The following is an 18185-nucleotide window of genomic DNA, read 5'->3' as shown; positions in this document are numbered from 1 at the left end:
AATTTCTCCTTTGATTTCTTCATTGACCCAGTAGTTGTACAGTAGCATGTTGTTCAGTCTCCACATATTTGTGATTTTTACAGTTTTCTTCTTGTAGTTGATTTGTACTTTCATAACATTTTCATTGGAAAAGAAGTTTGATCTGATTTCAGTCCTCTTTAATTTATTGAGACTTGTTTTGAGTCCCAGCATATGGTCTATCCTTGAGAAAGTTTCATGTGTCCTTGACAAGAGTGTGTATTCTGCTGTATTTGGATGGAATGTGCTGTACAAATCTACCAAATCCATGGGGTCTAATGTTTCATCTAAGGTCACTCTTTCCTTGTTGACTTTCCGTCTGGATGATCTATCCATTGATGTAAGTGGGGTGTTAAATTTCCTTACTATTATTGTGTTGCTGTCAATTTCTTCCTTTATGTCTGTTAATAATTGTTTATATATTTTGGTGCTCCTTTTTAGGTATATATATATATTTATCATTTTTATGTCTTCTTAATGAATTGTCTAGAGTTTTAGTTTTGTAAAATGAAGAAGTTATGGAGATCTGTTGCACAATAATGTGAATGTACTTATCATTACTGAGCTATACACTTAAAAATGATTAAAATGATAAATAATGTTATGTAGTTTTTACCATAATAAAGAGAATACCTTCTTACTATACCTTCCATCTGACTTAAACCAATGAGTGAAGTTGTGCAAGGTGCATACAGGCATACCAACATTTAACTCTCTTGTAATCTCCACATAATCCTATGGTGTACTGTGGTGATAGCCACTAAAACTAAGTTAGTGAATGCTAAAATAAATCCTTGAATCTATCTACCTATCTAAATATCTATCTGTCTATATCTTAACACATAAACAGTGAAAGAAAAACAAAAATATTAAAATCTTTGTAGTTTAACATTTTTTAACAAAATTAAGCTTTCTTTTATGTATTATGTTTTTCCAATAATATGGAAGCCAAATTTAAATAGAGACTGTATAAACAAGTAACTATATAAAATGACTCAACATCTCTGTAAAAAACTGATCAGTTATTGCTGGATGATAATCAGTGCCTTTCCATTTTTATGGATACCTATATTGTCTGAACATTACAAAATGAATATGTATTAATTATGAAGTAAAAAAAGAATTACTTTAAAAATTTACAAAATGCATTATTTTCCATGGTTTTAAAACCAGGCAAGTTTGGTATATACCACTTTGTGACTATACAGTCGAGAAGTGCAATGACTGATCTATTAGTCATATATTAATAGATACATCAGGGAAGACAAGATAATTCCCTGAAAACTATCAGAAGGGCAAAATAAATATAAAAAATTTTAAGGAAAACATAAAGATGGCCAAGAGGCACATGAAAAGATGCTCAACATCATTAATTACTAGAGAAATGCAAATCAGAACTACAATGGCTTCACACTGGTCAGAATGGCCATCATCAAAATATTCACAAACAATAAATACTGGAGAGGATATGGAGAAAAGGGAACCCTCTTGCACTGTTGGTGGTAATGTAAATTGATATAGCCAATATGGAGAACAGTATGGAGGTTCCTTAAAAAACTAAAAATAGAACTACCATATGACCCAGCAATCCCACTACTGGGCATATACCCTGAGAAAACTATAATTCAAAAAGACACATGCACCCCAGTGTTCATTGCAGCACTATTTACAATAGGACATGGAAGCAACTTAAATGTCCATCCACAGATGAATGGATAAAGAAGATGTACATATATACAATGGAAAATTACTCAGCCATTAAAAGGAAGAAAATTGGGTCATTTGTAGAGACGTGGATGGACCTAGAGACTGTCATACAGAGTGAAGTAAGTCAGACACAAAAAGACAAATATTGTATATTAATGCATATATGTGAAATCTAGAAAAATGGCACAGATGAACGTGTTTGCAAAGCAGAAATAGAGACACAGACATAAAGAACAAATGTATGGACTCCAAGGGGGGAAAAGGGGATGGGATGCATTGGGGGACTGGGATTGACATATATACACTACTATGTATAAATTAGATAACTAATGAGAATGATGCTGTATAACATCGAACTCTACTCGATGTTCTGTGGTGACCTAAATGGGAAGGAAATCCAAAAAGGAGGGGATATATGTATGCATATAGCTGATTCACTTCGCTATACAGAAGAAACTAACAAAATATTGTCAAGCAACTATACCCCAATTAAAAGAAAAAAAAAGAAAAGAAGTTTTTAAAGGAAAGTATAGAAATTAACAGAAAAAGCAGTGGAAATGGTATTTCATCCAGCCCCATTTCTTGATGGAAAAGTTGTTGGAATTAATCATCAAGTGATCAAATTTCAAATGTCTAAAAATGCCTAAGTGGTAGTTTTGTAGAGAGCAAATAATGTCAGACAAATTTAATTTATTTCTATGACAGAGTGACAAAGATAAACCAATAGGGATTGCATTGAATCTGTACATTGCCTTGGCTATTATAGTCATTTTGACAATATAATAATACCATGTTCTTCCAATCCAAGAGCATGGTATATCTTTTCATCTGTTTGTGTCGTCTTTTATTTCTTTCATCAGCATCTTATAGCTTTTGGAGTACAGGTCTTTTGTCTCCTTAGGTAGGTTTATTCCTAGGTATTTTTTGTTTTTGATTAGATGGTAAATGGGATTGTTTCTTGAATTTCTCTTTCTGATCTTTCATTGCTAGTGTATAGAAATGCAAAAGATTTCTGTGTATTAATTTTGTATCCTGCAACTTTACCAAATTCATTGATGAGTTCGAGTAGTTTTCTGGCAGCATCTTTAGGATTTTCTATTTATAGTATCATGTCATCTGCAAACAGTGACAGTTTCACTTCATCTTTTCCAATTTGGATTCTTTTTATTTCTTTTTCTTCTATTATTTCCATGGCTAGGATTTCCAAGACTATGTTGAATAAAAGTGACAAGAGTGGACATCCTTGTCTTGTTCCTGATCCTAAAAGAACTGCTTTCAGCTTTTCACCATTGAGTATGATGTTAGCTATAGGCTTGTCATATATGGCCTTTATTATGTTGAGGTATGTTCCCTGTATAACTTTCTGGAGAGTTTTTATCATAAATGGGTGTTGAATTTTTTCAAAAGTCTTGTTTGCATCTGTTGAAATGAACATATCATTTTTATTCTTCAGTTTCTTGATGTGGTGTATCACACTGATTGATTTGTGGATATTGAAAAATTCTCACATCCCCAGGATAAATCGCACTTGATCATGGTGTATGATCCTTTTAATGTTTTGTTGGATTCAGATTGCTAATATTTTGTTGATGAATTTTCATGTTCATCAGTAATATTGGCCTATAATTTTCTTTTTTTGTGGTATCTTTGTCTGGTTTTGGTACCACGGTGATGGAGCTTGGGAGTGTTCCTTCCTCTGCAGTTTTTTGGAATACTTTCAGAAGGATGGGTGTTAACTCTTCTCTCAATATTTCATAGACTTCACCTGTGAAGCCATCTGGTCCTGGACTTTTGTTTGTCGAGAGTTTTTTAATCACGAATTCAATTTCTGTTCATTTTTTCTATTTCTTCTGGATTCAGTCTTGGGAGATTGTACCTTTCTAAGAATTTGTCCATTTCTTCCAGGTTGTTCATTTTATTAGCCTATAGTTGCTTGTAGTAGTCTCTTATGATCTTTTGTATTTCTGTGGCAAATAAATTAATTTTAAAAAGGAAGGAAGGATAAATAGTGTACATTTGCTTAAAAAATATTCAGGACTTCCCTGGTGGTGCAGTGGTTAAGAATCTGCCTGCCAGTGCAGGGGACATGGGTTAGAGCCCTCATCTGGGAAGATCCCACATGCCACAGAGCAACTAAGCCCATGCACCAGAACTACTGAGGCTGCACTCTAGAGCCGACAAGCCACAACTACTGAGCCTGTATGCCACAACTACTGAAGCCCACGCACCTAGAGCCCATGCTCCGCAACAAGAGAAGCCTGTGCACCACAAGAGAAGCCCATGAACCACAATGAAGAGTAGCCCCCATTCGCCACAACTAGAGAAAGCCCACACACAGCAATGAAGACCCAATGCAGACAAAAATTAATAACTAAATAAAAAATATTCATTTTGGGAAGATTCTCATAAGGATAAATTAGTATTTCCTCTTAAACATCTATGTAGGTAATTTCATGTTGATGAATATGAATGATAGCATTTACAGATTTAATCCTTTATGTGACTTTTCTGTGACCCCCCTTTTTAATTGGATTTAAGTTTGTTAGAATATAAAATAGCATACTGTTTATCTCTACTACCCTGTTTTAGATCATGGATGATTTCTATTTTCAATTATTTTTCCTTAGGAACAATTCTGACTAAAAACAAAACATTTAACGTTAAAATATATTTGTTCTATTCATTGCTCCTAGGAAATTTATGTTTGCTTAGATATTTTAAATAATGAAAGGGAATATTCTTTCTCAGATTTTGTTTGAAGATGTTAAAAGTTAATTAAATGCATCCTTTGTTTCACAGAAGACAGTCGTATCTTCGGTCATTGCTTTTTGGTGTTAGTTGATATAGATCATTGTACAGACAGTACAGTAGCATAGCTTTCAGTCCTTTTATAAAGGTTCTTCAAAATCTTATTTAAGAAGGGGAGTGATAAGAATAGTTAGTGTATTTATGATGACTTCTCATTTCATTTAATGTTTTTCTTGTGAATTTTTTTCAGAAATTGAAAAATTTCAAGGTTCTGATGGAAAAAAGGAAGATGAAGAAAAGAAATATCTTGATGTCATCAGCAACAAAAACATAAAGCTCTCAGAAAGGGTATTGATTCCTGTCAAACAGTATCCAAAGGTACTGCAATATATGCTTTGTTCTCATAGAATTAAGAAAAAATTGATAAAAATAAGACGATGTTTTATTCATTGTCTTTCATGAAATAAATGTAAAGCTTCATTTTATTAATATATACAAATATATGATGCTGACATAGAAAAAGGAAAACACTTTGAAAGTACAATAATTTTCAACTGATGGCTGTATTTTTATTCTGTGAATATGGGAAGCATAACTAGATATTTTAATCATTTATTTAACATGTAAATAGTTCGACAATTTGATTTTTCAAATATGCACACTCAATAATGTTTTGGTTCATGTTAAAATGCATATTCTTATTACAAAAGGGAGTAGAATTAATGCTACTGTCAATATACAGCATTAGCCAAACAGCAGAGAATTATTATATTTAGGAAGGTAATATAGTCTTTATTAGACCCTTGGATTGTAATCTCTAGTCTTCTATATTCAGAGTCCATTTATATAATGATTATGATAGTATTTTCTTGAAAATACTTTTTCACTAGACACTTTGTCATCAAGTGATATTTTTATCAGCAGAATCATGATTATAAAATATAACATTTCAATAGCATGGTTTCATTACTTATATCCATAAATTCCAATGGTTGAAAGCAGTTTCTTTCTTTTTTTTTTTTCCGAGTAAATTAACTAAGCAAAAAAAAAAGGAAACTCAAAGATTTAAGCTGGTAATTAACTTTCTGAAGAGTGTATCCGAAGCAAAGACCATATAATTATCCTAATAATAAAGATTACAGAAATAAATGCTGTAGTTTACCAATTGTCTTCTAATATGATAAAGTTTAGTAAATACAATTAAGTAGAAGGTTGTGTTTATAATTATTTCAAACAGAATAAGCTGTTACAGCACATCAAACCATAAAATTTAACTTTCAGATGAGGTGTTTTGGGCATACACGTTTTGGGTTTTTGTGTTTATTTTGAGCTAGACTTACACTATTGCAAGATAGGTACATTCAATAGATATATATTTATAATTTAAGTTTCATGAAATTTACTTTACAATTATGTTTTAAAATATTAAATTGGGCTGTCATGGAAATGTACATGAAAAGTTTTACTTAGTAATGAAATATGGTAGAAATATGATGGGGTATTGTGTCTTTTTTAAGGAACCTGGTTAATTAAACCGTTAGAGTCTAGATGGAGTACAGGTTCCTTCTTTAAATCATATATTTAAATATTACATAACTTGATACTTTTTCTCAGAAAAATGCTTGTCTATTCTTTGGATATGAGAAAGCTCATGATAGACTCAGTATCTGCTTCTCAATAAAATGCAGCTCTATATCTCTGACCAAGTTGTGTTGGCAGTTCAAGTCCTGATAGCTCTCCAAGTGATGGTGTGAGTGATGTTATGCTGAATATTACAGTAGTAGTTTACACTTGATTCATAATGATGACTACTGAAACAAGAATATTTTATGGTGTCTAATTTTTGTGTGAGATTTAATTTCATAATTTATAGGAAGACTTTTAAACAACAAAACCACCTATTATTCATATTGAAATAAACCATGTCTCACTAGCAAATTATTGTACCCCCTTGAATTTTTAGAATCACAGAATGCTTAAGCTGAGACTAATCTTGGAAATCACAGAATACATAAAACTTCTATTTTACAGATGTGGTAACTAATTATGACTTGCTCATTAAAAATTCACAACTAATTGTGAATTGCTCAAAGAAATAATCTTTGCTCTAGATGGAATGCTTCACGAGGCTGCTGTTATTTTAAATTCTTCATTTTTTGTGAACCATTACATTTTTAACTTGACTAAAAATGCTCACATTTTGCATGACTTTTTCATGTAAAGTGTGGAAGAAAGTTAAAACCTATAGCTCCTAATGATTAATAGTTTTATGGAGTATTATCAAATAACAATTTATGCCTTATAAAATGTACCATTTTTATGAATATAGTGAATATAATGCCAAACTGCTTTATTTATTATGGTGATGTGCATTTCATACATCTAATTATCACACACAGAGAACTCTTAGAGCCCTTTTACAGAAAAAGAATACTGAGAAACACAATCATCTATCAAGTTGACCTACATTTATTTTTGCTTGTTTTTATACTATAACAATAAAATTAAAATCAACGTTTTGAAAACAATATTTAATTTCAAAAGTGTTTCTCTCCTGCTGACTGAATATCTGTGGTGTTAAGACTATAATCTCTAATCTTGAGCCGTATTTGCTGTGCATTTGTGAGCTGTAACACGTGTAGTGTGGTATGATCCGGTGAACTGTTGAGCAGGACACAACAGTATGGGTTCAAGGTTTACTCTTTTAAAATAAAAAGTGATGCACCCTTCAGGGGTCCATTGGGGAAAGGCCTGCCTCCCACGTGTTCTCCCACAGTTGTCCCGCCCTTGATGCCTGCTGTGTGGACTGACAGTCCATGTGGTGATGACATCATCCTCTCCAACAAAGAGTAATACAGAATTATGGAAATTCTTGAGGAAATGACCTCATCCCGATTTTATTACTTGACTTTTTTTTTTCTTTTTTAATTTTTATTTATTTATTTATTTATTTATGGCTGTGTTGGGTCTTCGTCTCTGTGCGAGGGCTTTCTCTAGTTGTGGCAAGTGGGGGCCACTCTTCATCGCGGTGCGCGGGCCTCTCACTATCATGGCCTCTCTTGTTGCGGAGCACAGGCCCCAGAGGCGCAAGCTCAGTAATTGTGGCTCACAGGCCCAGCTGCTCCGTGGCATGTGGGATCTTCCCAGACCAGGGCTCGAACCCGTGTCCCCTGCATTGGCAGGCAGATTCTCAACCACTGCGCCACCAGGGAAGCCCTATTACTTGACTTTTTTCAGACAGATTTTGTTTCAATTAGTCTCTAATTCAAGTTAATTTGCTGACTTAATTGAGTAATTCAAGGAACTGAGAGAAGTTTAAGATTTAAATTATAGAAAATATAAGAATACTTTTCACACACATTAAGAATGATTTATCTAGTGTTTTGTGGTTAATCACTTAATTTGGAGGGAAAAAGCCATATTAAATTATTTTAATGGACAGTTTTTGTTTTCATTTTTTTGTTTTTTTTTGTAACAAGATTAGTAAATAAATAGACTTTGTATATCTATTGTTTACATTTGCAAATGTTTTAGAATCAGAGTGATTATGTCTTGATGGTCAAATCTCTAAGGAGGCAACGTGGTCAGTATGTTCCTCTACAATCCTGAGATTAGTGTGGAAAACTCACCACCTTTAACATTAGTTCTTTCTCCCTGAATCCACACACATGGCACTTTATAGTCCAATATACATTTATTTTTTTCAAATTTGGATACTTCCAACTCTTATGCATATTATAATCAGAATCAGTTTACAGTCTCTAACAGGCCAGTGGTGGTTGTAACTCACTGTTTTTGTCTGTAAACTTTGCACATGTGAATTTGGTCATGGCTTCTTATATTGAGTTGTTTGTAGTGTTGGAAATATGTGTATTGAGTTTAGTTGCTTTTGAAAGTGTATTAGGGCATTATGATTTAGTGTTGACATGCTAGGAGATTACATATACAGAAAAAGAAGAGAACTGTAGCTTGGGGCATAAATTTGATATTAATGAAGACAGTTTTCTTCCTTGCAAGAAGCAGAACAAAGAATGCCAAAATTTCTTGGTCCTCAACAAACAAGTGCCTTACAGGACATAAGAAACTAAGATACTCATAATGTTGGCTGCTGTGTTCTGTTTTGTTCTGCTAGAAGGATGACTATCACAAGCAGGCATCCATGCAGAAGGATGCCCATCACAAGCATAGGCACAGTGAGGAGGGTCAGAGGATGGGGCTGTACTGCCTCCACCTGCTGGAGACCTGCCTGTTGCTATCATACCTATTTGTCCATCTGGGCAATTCAACCTCTTAGTGTCTTTTAAAAATACTTTTTTGATGTTGCCTTTAGAATCCTCTGAAATACATCAGACATTTTCTTCAATTAAATTTGCCCCAAGGCCCACTTTTTATTTCTCAACCCAAGTTACTGCCAACTTTTTAAAGCAATAAATTGCCGGGAGCATAAATCGGCCCCCCAAATTTGGCCCCTTTTAAGATCAAATGCAGCCATGTCCCCCTGTGCTGCTTTTGAAATCAATTCCTTATGTAGATTAATGCAGAAAATTAAAGTTCCAAAATATGTTCAAAAGCACCTTCTGTGCCTGGTTGGAAGCACTCTCCACAGCCTGGCATGTCCTCCCACAAATCTTGTTTCCTTCTCTGTACTTTGAAAGATGAAAACCAAAACCTGTTATTTTTTCTAACTTTGTAAGTAATTATCAGAGCATTTAAGAATGGTTAATAGGATGATGAGTTAAGATGGCAGAGGAGTAGGAGGAGGTGGAGTTCATCTCTCTCTCCACGGATGCATCAGGAATACAACTATAGATGCAACAGTTCTCACAGAACACTGGCTGAATGCTAGACCTTGGACAACAGAAAGGACTATAAATATCCTTGCATAACTGGATATGACAAAAAAAAAGAAGGTAAAAGGAGGAGGAGAGGAATTGGGACAGGACCTGCACCCCGTGGTTGGGAAGCTGAAGCAGAGGAGAGATTCCCAGATTCGGGGAAACCCCTCTCTGACAGGGAAATCAATTGGGACAGAAGGGAAGCATTTAAGGCTGTTGGAAGAGGGTGAAGTGGCTCATCTGTGGCAGATGGAACAGAGTCAGAACTACACAGAGAGTGCGTACTGCGGCCCTACGTGCCCCGGACTGGGACGTGTGTTCACAGGTGTGCAAGGGGGCTGGGAGCTGGAGCATGGGGATTAGAGAACAGGCCTGGGGCGAGAACTGCTGTTGGCTGTGGGAAGACAGACTGAGGGGACAGGAGGGAGGAAATCTGCAGCAGGGAATGCCTACAGAGGAAGACCGGACTGCCATGGAAGCAGGTGCTACTGCTGAGTCACACACAGGGGGAGGAGCCACTATTGTAGCCTCTCTCTCCCCTCATGCTGGCACCTGCTGGTGGACAATAAAAGAAGCCCTCTCAGGGCCGGCCCTCGCATGCCTGCTGCCGGGCACCAAAAATAGCCCGGCCAGGGCCAGCCCTCACGTGCCTTATGCCGGGTGCCAGAAAAGGCCCTCACTAGGGCCATATCTCTTGCGCCCATGGTCACTGGCTTCCCTGCACATTTGGCACCACCAGGGCTCCTGCCATCCAAGCAGTCATACCACCTCTGCACCTGGTCCTCACTGGGGCAGACCCACGAGCTCCAAGACATCCTCAAGACCAGACTCCTGTGGGTGGACTACACAGAGAGGTGGGGATAAAACCAAAGCTGAACCCCAGGGATGGGGCGACTAAGAAAGAGGATTGAAAATCTTTCCATGAGCTATACAAACTGCAGATTAAATCCCCATGATCAGCTAGACCCTACGTCTATCCAATATCTGAGTAGACAATGAGTGTTCCCACAAATGAAAACAGACTATCTCTGGCAGCTGTGGACATTGGGGACAAGCACACACAGGAATTGGGCCACATCAGAGTCTGAGTGGTCCCCACAGGGCCCACAGCAGGTCCAGAGACCAGCCCAGAGGCAGAGGAGGGCCTCCTGGGGAGGCAGAGGTGGGCTGTGGCTCATGGCGTGTGCAAGGACAATTAACAGCTGAGATCCCAGGGAAACATAATTATTACTATTACTTTTATTATGTTTTGATTAATTCTCTTCTTGGTTCTGGCTTTTTTTTTCTTTTTTTTTTAGTTTATTTTGGGGGGTGGTCTTCACGTTTTATAACATTTAAAAAAAATTTTTTTAATTAATTAACTTATTTATTTATTTTTGGCTGTGTTGGGTCTTCGTTTCTGTGCGAGGGCTTTCTCTAGTTGTGGCAAGCAGGGGCCACTCTTCATCGCGGTGCGCGGGTCTCTCACTATCGTGGCCTCTCTTGTTGTGGAGCACAGGCTCCAGACGCACAGGCTCAGTAGTTGTGGCTCACGGGCCTAGTTGCTCCGCGGCATGTGGGATCTTCCCAGACCAGGGCTCGAACCCGTGTCCCCTGCATTGGCAGGCAGATTCCCAACCACTGCGCCACCAAAGACGCCCCTAAATTTTTTTATATATTTCTGTTTTCACTTTTATGTTGTTCTGTGTTCTTTTCCCTCATTTTTTCCCTTCTTTTTCTTTCATATATTTTGTATTTTTAAAAAGAATTTCCATTTCTACTTTCCTTTTCTGTTGTTCTGTGTTTCTTCCCTTTTTTAAAAATTATTTTTATCGGTTTGTTCTGTTTCTTTGCTTTATTCTTCAGTTGGCACACTTCTTTGGTTTTGTTTTTAGGTTTTGTGTTTTTGTTAGTTTTGATTCTAATTGTTTGATTTCGTTTTTAGGTTCTTCAGTTTCTCTGATCTCTTGCTTTTTTTGTTTCTGTTTTGTTTTGTTTCTGTTTTTGTTTGGTTCTGATTTTGTTTCTTTTGCATGTGCGTGTGTTTCCTTGTTTCTGTTGTTGATTGTTTGATTCTGTTTTTACCATTTGTCTGGGGCCTTGTTTGTCTTTTTTTTTCCCCTTTCTTTTACTTTAATATATTTTTTATTTTATTTTTTTACATTTCTATTTCTATGTTGCTTTTCTGTTGTTCTGTCTTTCCCCTTTTTTTTTTAAATCGTTTTTGTCGCTTTGTTTTGTTTCTTTGCTTCATTCTTCCATTGGCACTCTGCTCTGGTTTGGTTTTCTGGTTTTGTGTTTTTGTCACTTTTCTTTTTAATGGTTTGATTTCGTTCTTGGGTTCGTTTGTCTTGTTGTTCTCTTGCTTTTTGTTTTATTTGGCTCTGTTTCTTTTGTGTGTGTGTGTGTGTTTCCTTGTTTCTGTTTTTGTTTGTTTGATTTTACTTTTTACCATTTGTCTGGGGTTTTGTTAATCTTTTAAAAAAATTTTTTAATCACCTTTATTGCCAGGATGAGTGACTTGCAGGGTCTTGGTTCCCTGACTGGAAGTTGGGCCTGAGGCTCCAGGGTGAAAGCACTGAGTCCAGGACACTGGAACACGAGAGAATTCCCTGCCCTAGGGAAGATTAATCACCGAGTGCTTTTGCAGAGACCTCTATCTGAATCCAAGACCCAGCTCCACCCAACTGCCTGCAGCTCCCAGGGCTGGACGCCTCCCACCAAACAACAAACAAGACAGGAACACAAAACCATGCATCAGCATACAGACGACCTAAAGTCATACTAAGCTCACAGACACCCCAAAACATACCACCTGACACAGCCCTGCTCATCAGAGGGAAAAGGCTCAGCTCCATCCACTAGAATGCAGGCACCAGTCCCTCCCATCAGGAAGCCTAGGCAAGCCACTGGACCAACCTCACTACTGGGGGCAGAGAACAGAAGCAAGAGGAACTACAACCCTACAGCTGAGGGATAGTATACCTCAAATACTGTAAATTAGACGACATGAGAAGACAGGGAAATATCTTGCAGGCAAAGGAGCAAGATAAAAACCCACAACACCAAATAAATGCAGAGGAAATAGGCAAACTACTAAAGAGAGTAAATATGAACCAAAATCTCGGAAATAGACTAGAGAAAATACAAGAAACTTTTAACACGAACCAAGAAGAACTAAAGAGCGAACAAACAGTAATGAACAACACAGTAACTGAAATTAAAAATACTCTAGAAGGAATCAATAGCAGAATAACTGAGGTAGAAGAATGGGTAAGTGAGCTGGAAGATAGAATGGTGGAAATCACTGCTGCAGAGCAGAATAAAGAAAAAAGAATGAAAAGAATTGAGGACAGTCTCAGAGACCTCTGGGACAATATTAAGCACACCAACCTTTAAATTATAGGTGTCCCAGAAGAATAATTTAAAAAGAAAGGGTCTGAGAAAATATTTGAAGAGATTATAGTTGAAAACTTTCCCAACACGGGAAAGGAAATAATCAGTCAAGTTCAGGAAGTGAAGAGAGTGCCATACAGGATAAACCCAAGGAGAAACACGCCAAGGCACATATTAATCAAACTAACAAAAATTAAACAAAATGAAAAAATACTGAAAGCAACAAGGGAAAAGCAACAAATAATATACAAGGGAATCTGCATAAGGATAACAGCTGATCTTTCAGCAGAAGCTCTGCAGGCCAGAGGGGAGTGGAAGGATATATTTAAAGTGATGAAAGGGAAAAACCTATAACCAAGATTCCTCTACCCAGCAAGGATCTCATTCAGATTCGATGGAAAAATCAAAAGCTTTACAGACAAGCAAAAGCTAAGAGAATTCAGCACCACCAAACCAGCTTTACAACAAATGCTAAAGGAACTTCTCTAGGCAGGAAACACAAGAGAAGGAAAAATTCTACAAAAACAAACCCCAAAAAATTAAGAAAATAAAAGGAATATATATATCAATAACTACCTTAAATGTAAATGGATTAAATGCTCCAACCAAAAGTCACAGACTGGCTGAATGGATACAAAAACAAGACCCATATATGTGCTGTCTACAAGAGACCCACTTCAGACCTAGGGACATGTACGAGCTGAAAGTGAGGTGATGGAAAAAGATACTCCATGAAAATGGAAACCAAAAGAAAGCTGGAGCAGCAATTATCATATCAGACAAAAGAGACTTTGAAATAAAGACTGTTACAAGAGACAACAAAGGACACTATGTAATGATCAAGGGATCAATCCAAGAAGAAGACATAACGATTGTAAATATTTATGCACCCAACATAAGAGCACCTCAATACATAAGGCAAATGCTAACAGCCATAAAAGGGGAAATCGACAGTAATACAATAATAGTAGGGGACTTTAACACCCCATTTACGCCAATGGACAAATCATCAAAAATGAAAACAAATACGGAAACAAAAGCTTTAAATGACACATTAGAACAAATGGACTTGATTGACATTTACAGGACATTCCATCCAAAAACAACAGAGTACACTTTCTTCTCAAATGCACATGGAACATTCTCCACGAGAGATCACATCTTGGGTCACAAATCAAGCCTTGGTATGTTTAAGAAAATTGAAATCGTATAAAGCATCTTTTCTGACCACAACACTATGAGACTAGATATCAGTTACAGGGAAAAAAACTGTGATAAATACAAGCACATGTAGGCTAAACAATACGATACTAAATAACCAAGAGATCATTGAAGAAATCAAAGAGGAAATCAAAAAATACCTAGAAACAAATGACAATGAAAACATGACTTCCCCAAACCTATGGGATGCAGCAAAAGCCGTTCTAGTAGGGAAGTTTATAGCAATACAATCCTACCTCAAAAAAACAAGAAAAATCTCAAATAAACAGCCTAACCTTACACCTAAAGCAATTAGAGAAAGAAGAACAAAAAGAAAAAACCCCAAAATTAGCAGAAGGAAAGAAATCATAAAAATCAGATCAGAAATCAATGAAAAAGAAATGATGGAAATGATAGCAAAGATCAATAAAACCAGAAGCTGGTTCTTTGATAAGAAAACAAAATTGATAAACCATTTCAGACTCATCACAAAAACAAGGGAGAAGACTCAAATCAACAGAATGAGAAATGAAAAAGGAGAAGTAACAAATGACACTGCAGAAATACAAAGGATCATAAAAGATGACTACAAGCAACTATATGACAATAAAATGGACAACCTGGAATATATGGACAAATTCTTAGAAATGTACAAGCTTCAAGGACTGAACCAGGAAGAAATAGAAACTATGAACAGATCAATCAAAAGCACTGAAATTGAAACTGTGATTACAAATCTTCCAACAAACAAAAGCCCAGAGCCAGATGGCTTCACAGGTGAATTCTATCAAACATACAGTGAAGAGCTAACACTTATCCTTCTCAAACTCTTCCAAAATATAACAAGGGAGGAACACTCCCAAACTCATTCTATGAGGTCACCATCACCCTGATACCAAAACCAGACAAAGATGTCACGGAAAAAGAAAATTATAGACCAATATCACTGATGAAGAGAAATGCAAAAATCCTCAACAAAATACTAACAAACAGAATCCAACAGCACATTAAATAGATCATATACCATGATCAAGTGGGGTTTATCCCAGGAATGCAAGAATTCTTCAATATATGCAAATCAATCACTGTGATACACCATATTAACAAATTGAAGAATAAAAACCATTTGATCATCTCAATAGATGCAGAAAAAGCTTTCGACAAAATTCAACACCCATTTATGATAAAAACTCTCCAGAAAGTGGGCATAGAGGGAACCGACCTCAACATAATAAAAACCATATATGACAAAACCCACTGCCAACATCATTCTCAGTGGTGAAAAACTGAAAGCATTTCCTCTAAAATCAGGAACAAAATAAGGATGTCCACTCTCACCACTTTTATTCACGTAGTTTTGGAAGTCCTAGCTATGGCATTCAGAGAAGAAAAAGAAATAAAAGCAATCCAAACTGGAAAAGAAGCAGTAAAACTGTCACTGTTTGCAGATGACATGACACTATACTTAGAAAATCCTAAAGTGGCCACCAGAAAACTACTAGAGGTAATCAGTGAATTTGGTAAATTTTCAGGATACAAAATTAATGCACAGAAATCTCTTGCATTCCTATACATTAACAACGAAAAGTCAGAAATAAAAATTAAGGAAACACTCCCATTTACCATTGCAATAAAAAGAATAAAATACCTAGGAATAATCCTACCTAAGGAGGCAACAGACCTGTATGCAGAAAACTATGACACTGATGAAAGAAATTAAAGATGATACAAGCAGATAGAGAGATATACCATGTTCTTGGATAGGAAGAATCAACATTGTGAAAATGACTATACTACCCAAAGCAATCTACAGATTCACTGCGGTCCCTATCAAACTACCAATGGCATTTCTCACAGAACTAGAACAAAAAAATTCACAATTTATAGGGAAACACAAAAGACCCCGAATAGCCAAACCAATATTGAGAAAGAAAAACGGAGCTGGAGGAATCAGGCTCCCTGACTTCAGAGTATACTACAAAGCTACAGTAATCAAGACAGTATGGTACTGGCAGAAAAACAGAAATATAGATCAATTGAAAAGGACAGAAAGCCCAGAGATAAACCCACATACATATGGTCACCTTATCTTTGACAAAGGAGGCAAGAATATACAATGGAGAAACGAAAGCCTCTTCACTAAGTGGTGCTGGGCAGCTACATGTAAAAGAATGAAATTAGAACACATCCTAACACCATACACAAAAATAAACTAAAAATGGATTAAAGACTTAAATGTAAGGTCAGACACCATAAAACTCTTAGAGGAAAACATAGACAGAACACTCTATGACATAAATCACAGCAAGATCCTTTTTGACCCACCTCCTAGAGTAATGGAAATAAAAACAAAAATAAGCAAATGGGACCTAATGAAACTTAAAATCTTTTGCACAGCAAGGGAACCATAAACAAGATGAAAAGAAAACCCTCAGAATGGAAGAAAAAATTTGCAAACAAAGCAACTGACAAAGTATTAATCTCCAAAATATTCAAGCAGTTCATGCAGCTCAATATCAAAAAACAAACAACCCAATCCAAAAATGGGCAGAAGACCTAAATAGACATTTCTCCGAAGAAGATATACAGATTGCCAACAAACACATGAAAAGATGCTCAACATCACTAATGATTAGAGAAATGCAAATCAAAAGCACAATGTGGTATCACCTCACACCGGTCAGAATGACCATCATCAAAAAATCTACGAGCAATAAATGCTGGAAATGGTGGGGAGAAAAGGGAACCCTCCTGCACTCTTGGTCAAATATAAATTGATACAGCCACTATGGAGAACAGTATGGAGGTTCCTTAACGAACTAAAACTAGAACTACCATATGACCCAGCAATCCCACTACTGGGCATATACCCTGAGAAAACCATAATTCAAAAAGAATCATGTACCACAATGTTCATTGCAACAGTATTTACAATAGCCAGGACATGGAAGCAACCTAAGTGTCCATTGACAGATGAACAGATAAAGAGGAAGTGGCACATACATACAATGGAATATTACTCAGCCATAAAAGGAAATGAAATTGAGTTATTTATAGTGAGGTGGATGGACCTAGAGTCTGTCATACAGAGTGAAGTAGGTCAGAAAGAGAAAAACAAATACCATATGCTAACACTTATATGTGGAATCTAAAAAGAAAATTAAAAAAGTTCTGAAGAACCTAGGGGCAGTACAGGAATAAAGACGCAGACATAGAGAATGGACTTGAGGGCACGTGGAGGGGAAGGGTAAGCTGGGACGAAGTGAGAGAGTGGCATTGACATATATACACTACCAAATATAAAATAGATAGCAAGTGGGAAGCAACCACATAGCACAGGGATATCAGCTTGGTGCTTTATGACTACCTAGAGGGGTCGGATAGGGAGGGTGGGAGGGAGCTACAAGAGGGTGGGTATATGGTGTTATATGTATACGTAAAGCTGATTCACTTTGTTATACAGCAGAAACTAACACAGCATTGTAAAGCAATTATACTCCAACAAAGATGTTAAAAAAAAAAAAGAATGGTTAATAGAGACCCACGGTTACTAACTGTGGAAACTGTGACACTTCAAAACCAGCATTACCACTTACAATCTTGGAAACATCTCTCTATTTTTCTAAGCAATGTGGTTTTCTAAAAGCCACTCTGTAGCTTATATATTAAGCTTGTTTTATCTTTACCAGAGACCACTTCATAGCATTGCTTGCTTTTTATTTTTCTAAAGGAAATGGAAAAGAGGATTTGATGGGCTTTGTGATTTCAGTTTCATTCATATCTGTTTCCTAATCTCTCACCTGTGAATTTAAATCTCAGTTGAGAAAATAATGACACTCCTAGAAATGTCACATTTTTTTATGAGAAAGAAAATAATTCCAAAGTGCTTGTACAATGCATTCTCTTTGATAGAGTGGCACCTGAAATAACCATGTTTTCCAGAAAAATTTAGAAATTTGCCGAGGTATTCTGTCTAGTACTTATGTTTTCCAATGACTTTTTTAAAATTAATTAATTAATTAATTAATTTTTGGCTGTGTTGGGTCTTCATTTCTGTGCTAGGGCTTTCTCTAGTTGCCGTGAGCGGGGGCCACTCTTCACTGCGGTGCGCAGGCCTCTCACTGTCATGGCCTCTCTTGTTGCGGAGCACAGGCTCCAGACGCGCAGGCTCAGTAGTTGTGGCTCATGGGCCCAGTTGCTCCGCAGCATGTGGGATCTTCCCAGACCAGGGCTCGAACCCATGTCCCCTGCATTGGCAGGCAGATTCTCAACCACTGCACCACCAGGGAAGCCCCCAATGAC

The 18185-nt window shown here is 36.6% G+C and overlaps 1 protein-coding gene across 1 annotated transcript in view; it reads left to right on the top strand.

The window, feature by feature from the left end:
* The window catches only part of KHDRBS2 (KH RNA binding domain containing, signal transduction associated 2), a 699319-nt gene that overhangs the window by 100659 nt on the left and 580475 nt on the right, over positions 1-18185 (top strand). The window contains exon 2 of the mRNA XM_082347222.1: positions 4724-4851. Coding sequence (XP_082203348.1) covers positions 4724-4851 — 128 coding nt within the window. The remainder of the gene's footprint in view (positions 1-4723; positions 4852-18185) is intronic.

Source organism: Balaenoptera borealis, assembly GCF_965194805.1.
Source record: "Balaenoptera borealis genome assembly, chromosome: 12".
NCBI lineage: Eukaryota > Metazoa > Chordata > Mammalia > Artiodactyla > Balaenopteridae > Balaenoptera > Balaenoptera borealis.
The sequence above is the reverse complement of the archived record's forward strand: the minus strand, read 5'-3'. Positions and strand labels throughout refer to the sequence as shown.